The 16,127-nt window shown below is 33.1% G+C and overlaps 3 protein-coding genes across 3 annotated transcripts; all 3 read left to right on the top strand.

The window, feature by feature from the left end:
* The first annotated feature begins 551 nt into the window (after positions 1-551).
* Positions 552-8,179, top strand: LOC112940046 (nuclear pore complex protein NUP98A-like). The gene is made up of 12 exons (XM_069294423.1): positions 552-675; positions 978-1,190; positions 2,865-3,007; positions 3,595-3,673; positions 4,001-4,282; positions 4,535-4,750; positions 4,894-5,387; positions 5,545-5,632; positions 5,730-5,793; positions 6,023-6,158; positions 6,920-7,042; positions 7,452-8,179. The coding sequence occupies exons 1-11, from the start codon at positions 552-554 to the stop codon at positions 6,959-6,961; spliced, it is 1,881 nt and encodes a 626-aa protein (XP_069150524.1). The 3' UTR covers positions 6,962-7,042; positions 7,452-8,179.
* LOC104644288 (nuclear pore complex protein NUP98A-like) lies at positions 7,591-7,995 on the top strand. Its single transcript, XM_026029632.2, has one exon. The coding sequence runs from the start codon at positions 7,591-7,593 to the stop codon at positions 7,993-7,995; it is 405 nt and encodes a 134-aa protein (XP_025885417.1).
* A 1,515-nt stretch (positions 8,180-9,694) lies between the features above and the next one.
* LOC101266178 (uncharacterized) lies at positions 9,695-11,975 on the top strand. Its single transcript, XM_004231974.5, has 3 exons — positions 9,695-10,543; positions 10,619-10,804; positions 11,394-11,975. Exons 1-3 carry the CDS (start codon positions 10,055-10,057, stop codon positions 11,676-11,678), a joined length of 960 nt encoding a protein of 319 aa, XP_004232022.1. The 5' UTR covers positions 9,695-10,054; the 3' UTR covers positions 11,679-11,975.
* The last annotated feature ends 4,152 nt before the right edge of the window (positions 11,976-16,127 follow it).

The following is a 16,127-nucleotide window of genomic DNA, read 5'->3' as shown; positions in this document are numbered from 1 at the left end:
TATATTGTTTATGAGTTTAATTTCCCGCTCTCTAGATCCGTTTCTATATATTGACAACCCTTTTATCCCAAGTGTACGTTCTTGATATTAGTTAGTACACATAGACTACGTACCAGGTTGATGCATTACTACATAAGCATATGAATCAATGTAGTTGAAATCAGATTCAACAATCCATGTAACGTGGATCCAAGAAAAGAGGCATGACGTAGATTACAATTCTTGATAACAAGAATCACTTATCATATTAACTTTTCTAGAGAAGCAAAGCGGCTTTGAAAGCTAAATTTGCTCCTTGTGGAAGTAGCTATGCTTATTGAGCTCTACTCTTCTAAAAAAAATTGTTAGTAATAACTCAATAGTGAGATTTCTTATTGTGGGTAGCGTTATTGCTTACAATTTCTAAAACCCATCTTGTGCCAGCTATTCATGCTTGTAGTAGTCTTTAATTAGTGACTAGAAAATCAATTCAAGTTGCTTTCTTAACTACAGGACCATTAGACTTTAATGCAGCAACGAATGCTACATCTGGTCAAACACGAAACGTATCCATGGGCTCGTCCACTTTACCGACGTTTGGAAAGAAATATGACTTTAATAGTGTGGCCAATGAACCTTTGGTGGGGACCAGGGATGTCAATGTCTCAGACTCCTCCATAATTGGATATCCAAGAGGTCCTGCATTTGGTGTTTCAAGCAACTCACACTTTGGCACCCCAAGACTTGATTCATACTCCTTTGGACAACCGGAAGTATCTATATCAGGGAGCAAAAGGTGAACTTATTGTCCATTTTTCTCATGTATTGGAGCAAATTAATCAACATTTTGAGGGAGAATTTCGTTCTGTAATCTATATGGTCTGTATTGATATGAAATCCCTGCTGAGCTTTTATTAAATACGACTGAGTACTATTTATTCCTACTTCATATTTTTGGGTATTGTAAGTGTTCAATCCTGATTAAATTTGCAATCCAGGAAAAGGAAGTACACCACCTCTTTTCAAGAGCTCTGGTTTTGGGAAGTCAACATTTGGCATTAATCAAAAAGGAAGTAGAATAGCATCATATACTGCAACTCCTGGTAACGATATCACAGGATTCCGAATTCAATCCATTTGTGGAATGCTGACTTATAAAGATAAAAGCCAGGAGGAGTTGAGGTTTGAGGACTACCAGTTAGGTGATAAAGGTATACTTAACTTGTTCTCTTATGTGGATTTAAATTAAGCCTCTTCAAAGATGTTATTTCTACCTTTATATGTGTATATTCTCCGGCAGTAAAGTTAATTTAAAACAAATTCTTTGGTCTCTATCCAAATACACTCAGAAGAAAGACCACTTAAGCTATTGTATGGGAATGATATACAGACACTCTTTGAATCTGTTATCCGCATTAATTCTCTGCCAAATGGATTAAGTATAGCTTTATTTCTCGCCTGTAGTCCAGGTTAGGAATGACATATATAGATTATGCAACCTTTCTTCTATCTATATATATTCCAAAAAACTTTGACAATCAAAAAGGACTCTTCTTCTTTGTTTTCTCTGTCTCAAAACATGTCTCTACAAGTGAGTAAAATTTCATTCTTTAGGCCCTTTTGATACATTGTGTTCTGTGTTATGAGTTCTCCTAAATTTTCTTGATTACTTACAAATAGTGAGTAGAATTTCATTCTTTAGGCCTTTTGATGCATTGTATCCTGTGTTCAAGAGTTTTCCTAAATTTTTTTGATTACTTACATGTGAGTTGAGTAAAATTTCATTCTTTAGGCCTTTTAATGCACTGTGTCCTGTGTATATGAGTTTTCGTAAATTTTCTTTGATTACTTACATGTTGGTTCCGGTTACGTGATAGTTTATGTGGTTGGTCCAATCTCCACATACATTATTCTTGAAAAGAAGAATTTGTTCACATATACATTGACAACACATTTTTCAATTTTTCCACTTTCTTGCATTCTTGAATCTTGATAGCTGATTCTGGGAATGTTGCTCTCTTCTTCTTCTTCCTTTTTCTTGGTTCCTTGTTTATGCTTTCTCTGTGGGTCTTCCATATTGGTTCTGAGTTGATAAATAGTTTATATGCTGATTCTTGAAACTGTATTGACAACACAAGTTTTAGTTTCTCCACTTCCTTGCATTCTTGAATCTTGATAACGTAATCTGGGAATGTTTCTCTCTTCTTCTTCCTTTTTCTTTGTGATTTAATATCCCATTCTCTAAATCCATTATGTATGTATTTCTATATGTTGACAACACTTTTATCCAGTGAGTACGTTCTTGGTATTAGTTAGTACGCATAGACTACGTACCAGGTTGATACGTTACTACATAAGTATATGAATCGATGTAGTTGAAATCAGTTTCAACAATCCATTTAACGCGGATCCAAGAAAAGAGGCATGACGTAGATTACGATTCTTTATAACAAGAATCTGTTCTCATAAAAGGAGAGAGATATCATATTTACTTTTCTAGAGAAGCAAGGAGGCTTTGAAATTGGTCGAAAAGCTAAATTTGCTCCTTGTGGAAGTAGCTATGCTTATTGAGATCTACTCATCTAAAAAGTTGTTAGCAATAACTGCTTACCTCAGTAGTGGGATTTCTTATGGTGGTAGTGTTATGGCTTACAATTTCTAAAACCCATCTTGTGCCAGCTATTCATGCTTGTAGTTGTCTTTAATTAGTGACTAAAATATCAATTCAATTTGTTTTCCTAACTGTAGGGCCATTAGACTTTACTGCAGCAACGAATGCTACATCTAGTCAAACAAAACATATCTATGGGCTCGTCCACTTTACCGACATTTGGAAAGAAATATGACTTTAATAGTGTGTCCAATGAACCTCTGGTGTGTTCCAGAGATGTCAATGTCTCAGACTCCTCCATACTTGGATATCCAAGAGGTCCTGCATTTGGTGTTTCAAACAACTCACACTTTGGCACCCCAAGACTTGATTCATACTCCTTTGGCCAACCAGCACTATCCATTTCAGGGAGCAAAGGTTAACTTTACTGTCCATTTTCTCATGTATTGGAGCAGATTAATCAACATTTTGAGGGAGAATTTTGTTCTGTAATCAATATGCTCTGTATTGATCTGAAATCCCTGTTGAGCTTTTATTAAATACTACTAAGTACTATTTATTTCTACTTCATACTTTTTGATAGCTCAAGTGTTCAATCTTGACCAAATTTGCAAAACAGGAAAAGAAAGTACACCTTTTTTCAAGAGCTCTGGTTTTGGAAAGTCAGCATTTGGCATTAATCAAAACGGAAGTAGAATAGCATCATATACTGCAACTCCTGATAACGATATCACAGGATCCCGAATTCAATCCATTTGTGGAATGCTGACTTATAAAGATAAAAGCTAGGAGGAGTTGAGGTTTGAGGACTACCAGTTAGGTGATAAAGGTATACTTAACTTGTTCTCTTATGTGGATTTAGATTAAGCTTCTTAAAATATGTTATTTGCTACCTTTATAAGTGCATATCTTGTTTAAATTAATTTTAAACAAATTCTTTGGTCTCTATCCAAATACACTCAGAAGAAAGACCGCTTAAGCTATTGTGTGGGAATGATCTACAGACACTCTTTGACTATGTTATCCCCGTGATTTCTCTGCCAAATGGATTAAGTACAGCTTTATTTCTCGCCTGTGGTCCAGGTGAGGAATGACATATATAGATGCTACATTTAATACGACTAACTTCATGAAAGGAGAGATATCATGTATGCTTTTCTAGAGCAGAGAAGCGGCTTTGGAATTGGTTGAAAAGCTAAATCTTCTCCTTGTGAAAGTAGCTATGCACATTGAGCTGCACTTTTCTCCAAATATGTTACTAGTAATTACTGCAATATCTCAGTGATTTCTTATGGTGGGTAATGTTATTGTTTCTATTTACGGAACCAATCTTGTGCCAGCTATTGATGCCTTGTAGCTGTCTTTAATTGGTGATTAGCAAATCAATTCAATGTGCTTTCCTATCTGCAGGAACATTAGCCTTTAATACAACAACGAATGCTATATCTGGTCTATTGCAAAACATATACCGGGGCTCATCCACTTCACAGACATTTGGAAAGAAATATGACATTAACAGGGTGGCTAATGAACCTCTGTTGTGGCCCGGAGATTCCAATGTCACAGACTTCTGTGCATTTGGACCTCTAAAAGCTCCTTCATTTGGTGTTTCAAGCAACTCACACTTTGGCACCCCAAGTTTTAGTTCCTATTCCTTTGGCCAACCAGCTATATCCATGTCAGGGATCAAAGGTTTGCTTTATTGTCCCTTTTCTCATGTATTGGACCAGATTATTCAACAATTTGAGGGAGAGTTTTGTTTTGTAATCTAGATGATCCGGTTGATATAAGATTATATACTGTTAAAAGTGCTAATATATGCTCTATATATTGATCTGAAATCCATGTTAAGCTTTTGTTAAATAGTACTAAGAACCATTTATTCCTACTTTATAGCTTTGAATATCCTGATTGTTCAATCTTTAGATCAAACTTTCTGACCAGGAAAAGAAAGTACTTTGCTCCAGAACTCTGGTTTTGGAAAGTCAGTAGTTGGTAATAATCAGAAAGGAAGTAGAATAGCATCATACATTGCAACTCCAGATATAGATAACATATTTCTCGATGGTGGAGGAATACAATCCATTTGTGGAATGCAGAGTTATCAACATAAAAGCCAGGAGGAGTTGAGGTTTGAGGACTACCAGTTAGGTGATAAAGGTATTCTTATCTGTAGATTACAAAGAAATCTACCTTGTATTTCATTTACTTTTTTATACTTTCATGGGTGCATTTGGACCTCTAAAAGCTCCTTCATTTGATTAATCAACCTGTTTATTCCCATTTTCCAAGTACATTTGCAGTGGAAAGAGCAGGGATTGACTCTCTATCAAATGAAAATTCTAACCCATCTTCGAAGCCACATCAGCAGTCCATTTCCCATATATTTCCCCCAAACACATCATTGTTAAACTCTTGTGGCACTGGAAGTAGAGTGCAATCTACTGCCTCAAATGTTTCTTTTTCTCCGTGGACCCATTCGAGTCCATTTGCACCTTTTAATCCAGCTTCCAGTTCTTCCACTACCTCCACCTTTTCTACATTAAGGAATCCGTGGTCTTTATCAACATCTACCCCTCTATCTCCATGTTCAGTTTCACCCTCTTCATATCCTTTGTTAGCAGTACCATCAGGCCCTGATTTTGATCAAAAGAACTATTTTCCTCCCACACCTGTTTTAACTACAGGAGGCGCTCCACTATCCACATTTTGCTTGAACTGCCTAAAGCAGTCACAGCCTACTCCACCAGGACTTTCTAATGTTTCAAGCGCTCCACTTGCGACGAGTCAAAATACTGTAAGTGTTTCTAAACGTATATCCAATTAGATCTTAGTTATATGTCTCTGTCATTGCTTTCTGTCATAAACAATATAAAAGGCACCCTGTGGTCTATAGAAGCGGTGAAGTTCTTCTATTGTGGTGTTATACATCTAAGTTGTTGCTACTCTTGCAGCCTCTGTTCTCTGTTCCTCTGCAGCCCGAAATGACTCCTAAAGTTGGAAAAACACTTCCAATAACCAAGGTTTCTCGCCCATCAACAGGTACACGTAGTGCAGTATATCTTGCTATTTTTGATGTCAACAGTATGTTGGATTGTAAACAATGTAATTGATCCTCCTGGACCCTGTTTCCTGTAAGAAGGTGCTAGTTTCTCAGAAATTGGACAAGGAGTTGGTCAGCAGCCAAGTGTCGATGGCCAACAGTGAGTATCAAACTTAACTATCTAATGTTTTACTTTTTTTTGTGTGTTATTGAATGCCTAATTTTGACTTCTAGACTTCACTCACATTCTTTTATTTTTGTTGCCTCAGTTATTACACCACACTCCCCTTTTAATCTGATCGTTTTTTTTGTGTGTCTCTTCTTTTTCTTGCCTCAGAGATCTTTCTTTTTGTACTTTCTCATGCACCGGCTATACCTTCTATTTTCAGGTCTTACTTTCCGAGAATCATGGAAGTCAAACCATCACCAATTATGCCTCCTGCTGAACCACAACCTTCAGTCCAAATCTCAGTTGAGCACCCGTTTTTGGAAACATCCATTCGGTATGGAATTTCTAGTTTACCTGTAAGCTTCACATTTCTGAACAAGTAATTATAATTAATGTTGCTCCTGGATGTGTTCATTGGTCTCAAACCAAGTAATTATACTCACTAGTAGTTACATAATCCTCAACATTATCTTTGTCAAAAAAAAAAAGTAGTTACATAATGTACTGGGATACCTCATTACAGTCGATATAATGCTATGCACCTTGAAAGACAGATTATTTATTAGGTCTAGTTGCTGGACTTTGGCTTTATATTTGTTTGGTTTTACTGCATCATGTAGGTTTATATAAATAAATTTCAGTATTTCTCCAATCAGATATAAACATCAATATAGTTGTCCAAATTCCAAACAAACTCTTCAAAGTATCAGGCGTGATTATGTTTTTATTAGATTCACTATATTGGTTATGCTTAAGGTGAAAACAACCGTTGTAGGGTATTATTAAAAATTATCCTTTTGTTGGTTGCTGGTTTCTAACAACCTTGCACCATTGATAATTCGACTTTCATCTCTTAGTCAGCATAGGTTGCCACCTCAGGAATACAAACCTACAAGTGATAAACCAAAGGTGAGAAGTAAAATTTTATGCGAGACATGTTTAGTAGTTCCTGGGCATGCTTTGGTTGATGGACCAAAAGTTTAAGTTGCACTCATATGCAAAGATTGCAAGTATGGGTATCCTTTTGGTGAAAAAATACAGGACAAAGTCCATATTTTCCTCTAATCCAAGTTTAACACTGGAAGATTTAACAGGACTATAATATTTGTTTATGTAGGTACTCTTTTCATGGATAAAGAAAACGCTTCTGGTGTACTAAGGACAGAAGTCCATCGTCATTCCAAGGGACCAGGTTCGTCCTACTTCAGAATTCCACTGGGGGCTGATTCATCTATGGACAGTAAGCTTTCTTTTTTGATAAATATATGCAATCATGCTTTTCTTTCATTGATTGGTTAAGCTGGATTCTATTAGATGCATAAGTCAATTATCATTGTTACATGTAATTTTTTAGTGGATTACTTAATATCAAGTACCATTTTATGTCTGCTCCATCAAGATCCCATTTTGTTAAAGCTCAAAGCCTGGAATCTCTAATAGTGCAAATCTAAAACCAAGTAATTTCATGGATTGGTGATTCATTTACAAGATTTTGGACACTAGAAAAATCATCATTTGTTATCTGTTTTGAGTATATCCAAGGATATAAAATGTAACTTGCTACTTTACAAGTTCCAAGAATTAAGAACGAAACTAACCAAGTTTGCTATTTAATTGTGTAATAATTCCCTTTTCTGTTTAAAATGTAGGGATGCATGACAGAGATAAAGTTGGTGACAAGCCCAAGTTAGAGCCTGAAGAGATGCATCATGATATTGTGGCGATGATAAGGATGTGGATGGCATTATCCCAAAGCTTCAACGTGCTGATTACTACACCGTTCCTTCTATGGAGGAGTTGCTATCCAAGGAGAAGGAAGAAGCTGATTTTTGTTGCCACGTGAAGGACTTTGTGATAGGAAGACATGGGTATGGAAGCATCAAGTTCTTGGGAGAAACAGATGTCCGGAAGTTTGACCTTGATTCTGCTATCCAGTTCAATCATCGTGAGGTGGTTATCTATATGGATGAGAGCAAGAAGCCTCCAGTTGGACAAGGCCTCAACAGGCCAGCTGAGATAACTCTCCTTAATGTCAGATGCATCAACAACTCGACTGGGAAGGAGTACAGAGATGGACCAATGGTCAACAAATACAGAGATATGCTAATTAAGAAAGCAGTAGAGCTTGATACAGAATTTCTTTCTTATGATCCAGTTGAAGGGCAGTGGAAATTTAGGGTGTCACACTTGTAATAGTGAGTTCAAATTTTCTTGGTTGCTTTTGTGGCATAACCAAATGATTGAATTGTTAAAGATGTTTTCCTTTTTTACAATTTGCTCACTTTGATTTTGTCCCACTAGAATTTCCACTTTTTCATCATGCACTTTGGTTCCCGTTGATCCAAGTTATTACTGATTTTCTTTCGAAGTTTATTCATATTGTGGATCTCTTGCAAAGTTTTTTCTAGTTTGAGCTATCGGTTGTGGCAAGTTATGTAACCTTTCTTATTGTACTTGTTTGTGGTAAACAGGATAACGGATCCTTCGTATTGATGAATCCATTGATGCGTCATATTCCACCGTTTTGTTTCTAAATGTTCCTTCCATAGGTACATTTTGTCTATGATGCAAAAATGTCAGTGGGTGCGTAACGAATTCTCCAAAAATAGTGTATTTTTGGAGCGTGTCGCAAGTATTATATTTTTGAAGAATCCGACACGAGTGCGGCATCAGCCAACATAGAATTTGATCAATCCTATTTTCTGTCGTTAAGGTGGGGAACCGAACCAAAAATTCTCTTTCTTCATCATCAATCGAATCATTGTTCGCGATCCAGGATTTTATTTTCTCATTTTGTGGCATGGATTGAGAAGAAATTATAAAACGAGGTCTACCATTTCGTTTCTAATGTCCTTTCCCCTATTGCCTACTATATTATTGGTAATTAAAAATATTCACCTTAGTGCAGCCTCTTTACCTAGTTTTATTTTTAAAATAAGGTGTAGAATTTTTTTCCCCAAAAAATTATCATGGAGTTAACTCTATTAAAAAATTACTTTTTCCTTCAAGACATTTAATTAGGGATTAAAATATTTCTTATTTTCACTTCACTTATAATTATAAAATAAAGAAAGTATATTAATAGTAGTGAAAAACGCCTAGTTGAAAAATGGATCAGAAAATAAATAATATGATCTAAAATGAAACATCTACGTAATAACAGCCCAGCAATAAAAAGTGGCAACCATCATGTCTTCACTAATCTCATGTCTCCAAATCAAATTCACGTAATTAGTTATAGAATACTTAAAATAGAACTTGTTATTTTGTTTTTAATTGTATAATCACGTGTTATTTTTTATCGCAAGTAACTTTATTCATCGAGATTTGAATATAAAGGGAAAAAGAATCATCCAATAGCCTTTCCTTTGCTGTAATTTGAACACAAAAATCTTATAATTCTTTACCCGACCACTAGATTACGGATTAGTGGCTGCAATTCTATTTGTAAAAAGAATAGGAAAAAAACAAAAAAAAGGAAGGTACCGGTTCATTGCCTCTAATAAAAGCCAAATCAAATCTATCAATCATTTATTTGAGTTTTCTAAATTGATCAAATATGTAATTTTAAGGTTAATAACTCACAAAGATTAAAAAATAATAATATGATAATTTATGTATTGATTTTATAAAATGATAAGTATTATAAATCAATTATTTATAAAAACAGATAACATATAAAATGAGAGGAAGAGAGTAAAAGTCAACTAATAAAATTGTAATCAATTACTTATTTCTTTGAGTAAAAAATCAATAAGTAATTAAAACTCAGCTAGTAAAATTGTAATTCGATTACTTTTTTTTTTTTTAGAAAAAATGAACAAGTATATATATATATATATATATATATATATATATATATATATATATATATATATATATATATAGTGAGGTAGTACGTCTAAATTTGCTCAAACTGCATAATATAATCAAATTCCAACTGGCAGTTGATACTAAAAAAAAAAAATGTTTTTAACATTTATTATTTCCTGTGAGAGTTACTCTTGGTCTCCTATTTCCATGCCCTTCAGTCCCTCAATTAACTGCACTCTCACGCAATATTTGGCATACAAAACAAATAAACAAACTAGGACCAACGTGGGTGTTGGACTTTTCTATTACTATAATTAAAAATACAATATGATACTGCTTCATTATATACTCATCATGTATCCTAGATCTACTCATCTCTATTATTTCTCCAATTATATTCCTCTTCTTCCTTCTTAAGAAATTATTAGATCAATCAACAATGTCGTCAACGCATCATGCTAAGACAGATTCGGAGGTGACGAGTTTAGCCCCGTCATCTCCGAACCGGCCCGTTTACTACGTCCAAAGCCCGTCAAGAGATTCACATGATGGAGAAAAGACCACTAATTCGTTCCACTCCACTCCTATACTTAGCCCGATGGGCTCACCGGGCCGACAATCTCGCGACTCTTCCTCTACGCGTTATTCGGGCTCGCTAAAGCCCGGTTCGCAGAAGTCGAGTAACGGGTCTAGGAGCAACAGTGGGAGACACCATAATCATCGTCATCGTAAAGGAGATAAACAGCAATGGAAAGAATTTGATGCTATAGAAGAAGAAGGATTACTTGATGATGACGCCTATAGTAAAGGTGTCCCTCGTCGATGTTATTTCTTGGCTTTTGTTGTTGGATTCTTTTTGCTATTCACTTTCTTTTCTTTGATCTTGTGGGGTGCTAGCAGAAATCAGAAACCTGTCGTTACGATGAAGGTAATATAATTAAAAAAATATTTATACAATCAGATCACAACAAACAGACTTCAATTGATTTATAAATGTGTGCAGAGTATTTCATATAATGAATTTGGGGTTCAATCGGGGATGGATTTCTCTGGAGTTGCAACAGTGATGGTATCAATGAACTGTACAGTGAAGCTGATAGTGCGCAACACAGGCACATTCTTTGGTGTGCATGTAACGTCTACGCCTCTTGTTCTTTCCTTTTCTCAGCTAACCCTTGCTACAGGAACGGTAAGTAGTCAACTACATCTTATTAGTATTATTTACTAATATTGTGCCTTGATCGATGTACTTAGAAAACAATAATTAATACTCTTTTCTTTTTTAAAAAAATATTTAATTTAATTTGACTCGTAGTTTAAGAAAATAAATTACGAGTCAAGTTAAAAACTGAAATTAAAATATTGTCAAAGAAAATAAATTATTTCTTAAGATAAATCAAAAAAATGTCAGTTTTTTTTTAACTGGAGAGTACATATCTACACTTTAGATCACTTACCACTAAATGACTACAGGTAAATCTCTTGATAAGTATTATTTGATCTCTAGTTAGATCATAACTTTTTATATATATGTTTGTAATTATGATATAGGGGGTGGGGGAGGGGGAGGGAAAATAAGGGAGAGAATTATCGAGATGAGAAATACATAATCGAGTTCTAGCTTAATATAAAGTTCAAAATTACGAATCAATTGAGTTACCAAAATCTCTTTCGATTAGAACGTAACTATCATGCTATTGCGTGATAAAAATTGATTGATAATACAATTTTTTACATATTGTGGGTGTATTACTAATCATAGTGTTTGGGTAGAGCAGATAAAGAAGTTTTACCAAAGAAGAAAAAGTCAGAGAACAGTAACAGTGAGTTTAATAGGAAATAAAATTCCATTGTATGGAGGTGGAGTGGACTTGATGAGCAAGGAGGGTAAACCAGTAGCACCAGTTTCGTTGACGTTAGATTTCAAGGTTCGAGCCAGGGCTTATGTTTTGGGAAGACTGGTTCAGCCCAAGTTTTACAAGAGGGTTCAATGCAACGTTGTTATGGACCCTAAGAAAATGAACGTTCCAATTTCGTTGAAGAAATTCTGCACCTATATATGACTTAAAATCACAAAATACGAAGGGCGGTGTAACAAAGAGACAAACAAGATGACAAAAATATATAGGCAAGTGCTTGCTAGCGGCTAGATTTGTAATAATTTTTTGAATTATTATTATTTTAGAGGAAAATGAGGTGTGGCTGCCAGGTAATTTGTCGGTTTTGATTGTGATATTGAGCGAATTATAAATGCTGGTTGAGGAAAATCATAAACATAGGAACTGATGCATTTATACTTTTTTTTTATTTCTCCATTGTTTTGGTTCATTCAATCGAGATTTGTATTACTTTCTCCGTCATCTAATTGCTTATTTATTTTTTAATTTTTAATTTTTATTTTTTTCTAATTACTTGTTTATTTTAATAATTCAGAAAAAGACAAAAAAAATTTACCTGTTTTATTTTGAATTTATTATTTTGAAAAAAGATGAAACTTCTTTAAAATCTTAAATTTTTATTGGAGGGAAGGAATAGTTATAAGTCATTCGGTATGTATGATTTGTGTGCTATTTTTTTTATAGAAAAATCACGTGGCTAAGTAAATTTATATTATTTAATTACTGATTATAGTTTGATATAATTACCACTAGTGACTAATATTATACGTTAATTACGTGGGCTGACTTTGAGTTTGTATGATCAGTCATGTCTGTATATATATCATTCTCCAGTATATAAAAATAAATATGTATAATATACAATTTTTAAATCTATATACATATACAATTCACCTCTCTTCCACTCTCTGCCCTCTCTCGCTCGCCTCTCTCCTTCCTCTCTCAATCTCACTCGCCTCTCTCCTCCGTCTCCCAATCTCGCTTGCCATTTATACAAATGTATATGTATATATAGTTATATACAATTTTATACATATACAGTTCACCTCTCTGCCACTCTTTTCCCAATCTCGCTCGCCTCTCTCCTCCCTCTCTCGATTTCGCTTGCCTCTCTCCTCTCTTTCTCCCAGTCTCACTCGCCTCTCTCCTCCCTCCTAATCTCTTTTGCCATATATACAATACATATGTATAATATAGAATTATCTAACTAATATACATATACAATTCACCTTCTCCCACTCTTTTTCCCCTCTCTCGCCTCTATCCTCTCTCTCCCAGTCTCGCTCGCCTCTCTCCTCTATATAACATATAACTATAAATTATAATTATCAAAATAAAGCTATAAAAAGTAATTAATTATTTTTAAGTGGATATATATAAAAAGTTTCCCTTTTTTTTATTATACTAGTAAATATTTCTCATCAGGTTAATCGGTGAATTGTTATTGGCACATGAGTGTGTGTATCTAGTCTCTAGTCTCCAAGGAAAAATTTTATGGTGTGTGAGGAATTTTTTAATAGAAAAAAGTATATTTGTAGGCTCCATGTCATTTTCTCTTCTTACTCCTTTCACCCCCACCTTTTATTTATCCCTCTTTAATATGAAGTCCTTGATATTATTGTTTTTCAATTCTAATATATTTCATTATATAAATTTAAAATTATATAATGACAGGATCAAAGAAAAAAATAATACTATATTAAAATTAACATTTCATTATCTCTTAAAAATTAATATTTATTTCGTTGCCTTTTTATTGCTCATCAATACTCATTTGTCAAAAATCAAATCAAGATAAATATATTGATACTAATTTAAATTTGAAGTCAAATAAATTTGTACTTAAAAAAGTTAAACTAAGATACGTTACCTCATAAAAATTAATTGTTTTAATTTTAAGATAAACATAAATAGTTATTTAAATTATATAATCATTTTTTTTCATTTTAGTCTCTCCATCATTTCATTCAACTATTTTTTTCTCAAAATTCAAGCTATAAAATGTGTTTTTTTTCATATGCTAACATGATAAGAATTGCAACTTATAGTATTTTTTGTTGAACTGCAATTTATGTAGGAATGATTATTTATGAACAAACATTATAAGTTGTAGTTCTTAAATTTATATAAAAAATAAATATACTTTAAATATCAATAAAATTTTACATTGCTTGATTTCAAGAATAAAAAAATATCTTATAAATTGACTAAAGAGTATGTATATATTTAAATGTTTATGATTTTTCTTTTTATTTTGGGTGACATTAAGATAGTACAAAATTTAGTTTAATTATTTGGGTAATGAAAATAAAAATAAAAATATAATTTAATTTGTCAATTTACAAATAATTTTTAATAATTGTTTTTAGAAATGTAAATAATAAATACATGAAAGAAAAATAATATCAAATGTTCAAAGTACGATGAATTAAACTAAATTTCACATTTTTTTATAAATAAAATTATATTTAAAAAAAGACGGAAAAAAAAAGAGATGTTGGAAAAGTGAAGATTTCAATCAAAGAGAAAAAGTAAAAAAAGAAATAGAGGAAAAAGAATTTGACACATTTTTCTGAAAATGGGACCCAGTAATCGACTCGTCAAATTCTAAGAGGAACCTCATACAACTTTTGCTTGTCACATGATATCTATCCCTCATCCATTATAAATTTTTTCGTCTCCATGCATCAAATCAATGAATATGAGTACCAAAATAATATTCTGTTTACTCTTATTCTACGTGACATTTTTACGTTTTAAGATTCAAATAAATTTATTTTTTATCTTAAGTTTTTCATAGATCATTTTTACATTTTGAATTATTAATTATTGTAACTTATATTATTGTTTATATAATTTATAAATATATAAATTTTATTTCAAAAAATTTAAAAATTTTATACGCAAATATTCGGTTAAAGTTAAATTGTTTGACTCTTAAAAAATGAAAAGTGTCACATAAAATGCAATAGAGGGAGTAACTATTTTTATTTGTTATTTTGCGCTTTTTAAAAGTTAATTTGATTAATTTTTAAAGTCAAATTAAATTATATTAATTCAATATTTTAAATAGAAAATTTAAATATTCAATAATTATACAGAAATTATTATAAATTATAATTTTTTGCATATTAAATGATGAAAAATACATCATAAAACGTTAGTCCAAATTTTTTTTAGTTTGACTTTATAAAATGAAACTATAATAATTATAGTGGATGGAGATAATATTTTTTTTTCTACCGTGGTTTTCAACTATCGCTATGTGAACCCGACTAGCTTTACCCACCAGATCTCGCTGTTTCAAGGTAGGTTCACCATGATTAATTCCACGGAGCCCTGAAGACGCAACGATTTATAATGCCTCTGGTGGCCCTGTTGAGGCTCGAACTGGCAACCTGAAGTACTTTGTCCTCAAACCTTTACCGGTGGAGGTACCCCACAGGGTTGAGGAGATAGTATATAGAGCAAAAAGTTATGTTTAATGAAAATCTCATTATTGAAGTTAGCTTCTTTTTTTTTCTTTTTTCTTTTTGGTAATCATTTTGTGTTTTGCTTGCAATCCCTTGGACTTGAAAAGAGATCATATAATAGAAATTTTCTATTTTAAATAAAATTAGATTCATATTTACCCAATGTAGTACACTATTCTTTTATTTATCAAAAATAAAAATATTTTATTTAAAAAGAAAGAAAAGAAACGTATATAAGAGAGCTACAGCCTATTTTGGTGCATCTACTTCCCTAATTTTGGCTGAAACTTCAATCCGAAAGGTGTTGTTCCGCAATTTTCTCCGCATTCAATGTGATTGGCAATTGCAATGTCAACCACAGTATCCGAATTGGACGGATCTTTTCCGATTTAACAACCACCATTAATCAATAGGTAGGTTGAAAGTGCTGTTGTTTGGTGAAGGGCTAAAATTTGGATTTACAGTTGGTGAGAGTTAACTATTCAAAATATGTTGAAGTTCGAGTCATGTAAAAGGATAAGTGAAAATATTATCAACACGAAGAGAAGTGGGATAAAAGAGGATGTTATCAAACTGATCAAGGAAGATGAGAAAGTGGGGGATGGATAAAGATTTTGAATATCTGGTTAACATTTCCTTCTTTAGATTTATTTCAAAATGTAGATATGACAGCTAGAATAAAGCCTAAAATCGTGGATTTGGAAAGATTTCAAATCTACAATAAATTTAGGATCTTAGTCCTTCTTTTTCAACTAATGGCCTAATTTATTCGTAATGCTCAGAAGCTGGAAATAGGCCAAGGCCCATAATATGACGATCCAAAATATTGGCCCATGTGGGAAGAGGTAGTGGGCCTTTAATCTAGGAACGTTTTCAAGTAATAAGCCAGAAAATGGATCATTTCCTTCATTTTTTAATTTTTGAAGCATTTTTCAATCAAGTGGTCCAAAAAATATGCATACATTACTAGCACTGCAATATAGACATGAATGTGTCTTGGTTGAATAAGGACCTAAATACTTCAAGTCGTCTAAAAACAACTGAACAGCACATGCAAGTCATATGCTAATGCTTGTAAATATATAATTTAACAAGGTTAATAGAATGAAACCACATGATCATACTTCACAATGTGTGAACT

The sequence above is a fragment of the Solanum lycopersicum genome, chromosome 2 (genome assembly GCF_036512215.1).
Source record: "Solanum lycopersicum chromosome 2, SLM_r2.1".
In the NCBI taxonomy this organism is placed as follows: Eukaryota; Viridiplantae; Streptophyta; class Magnoliopsida; order Solanales; family Solanaceae; genus Solanum; species Solanum lycopersicum.
The sequence above is the reverse complement of the archived record's forward strand: the minus strand, read 5'-3'. Positions and strand labels throughout refer to the sequence as shown.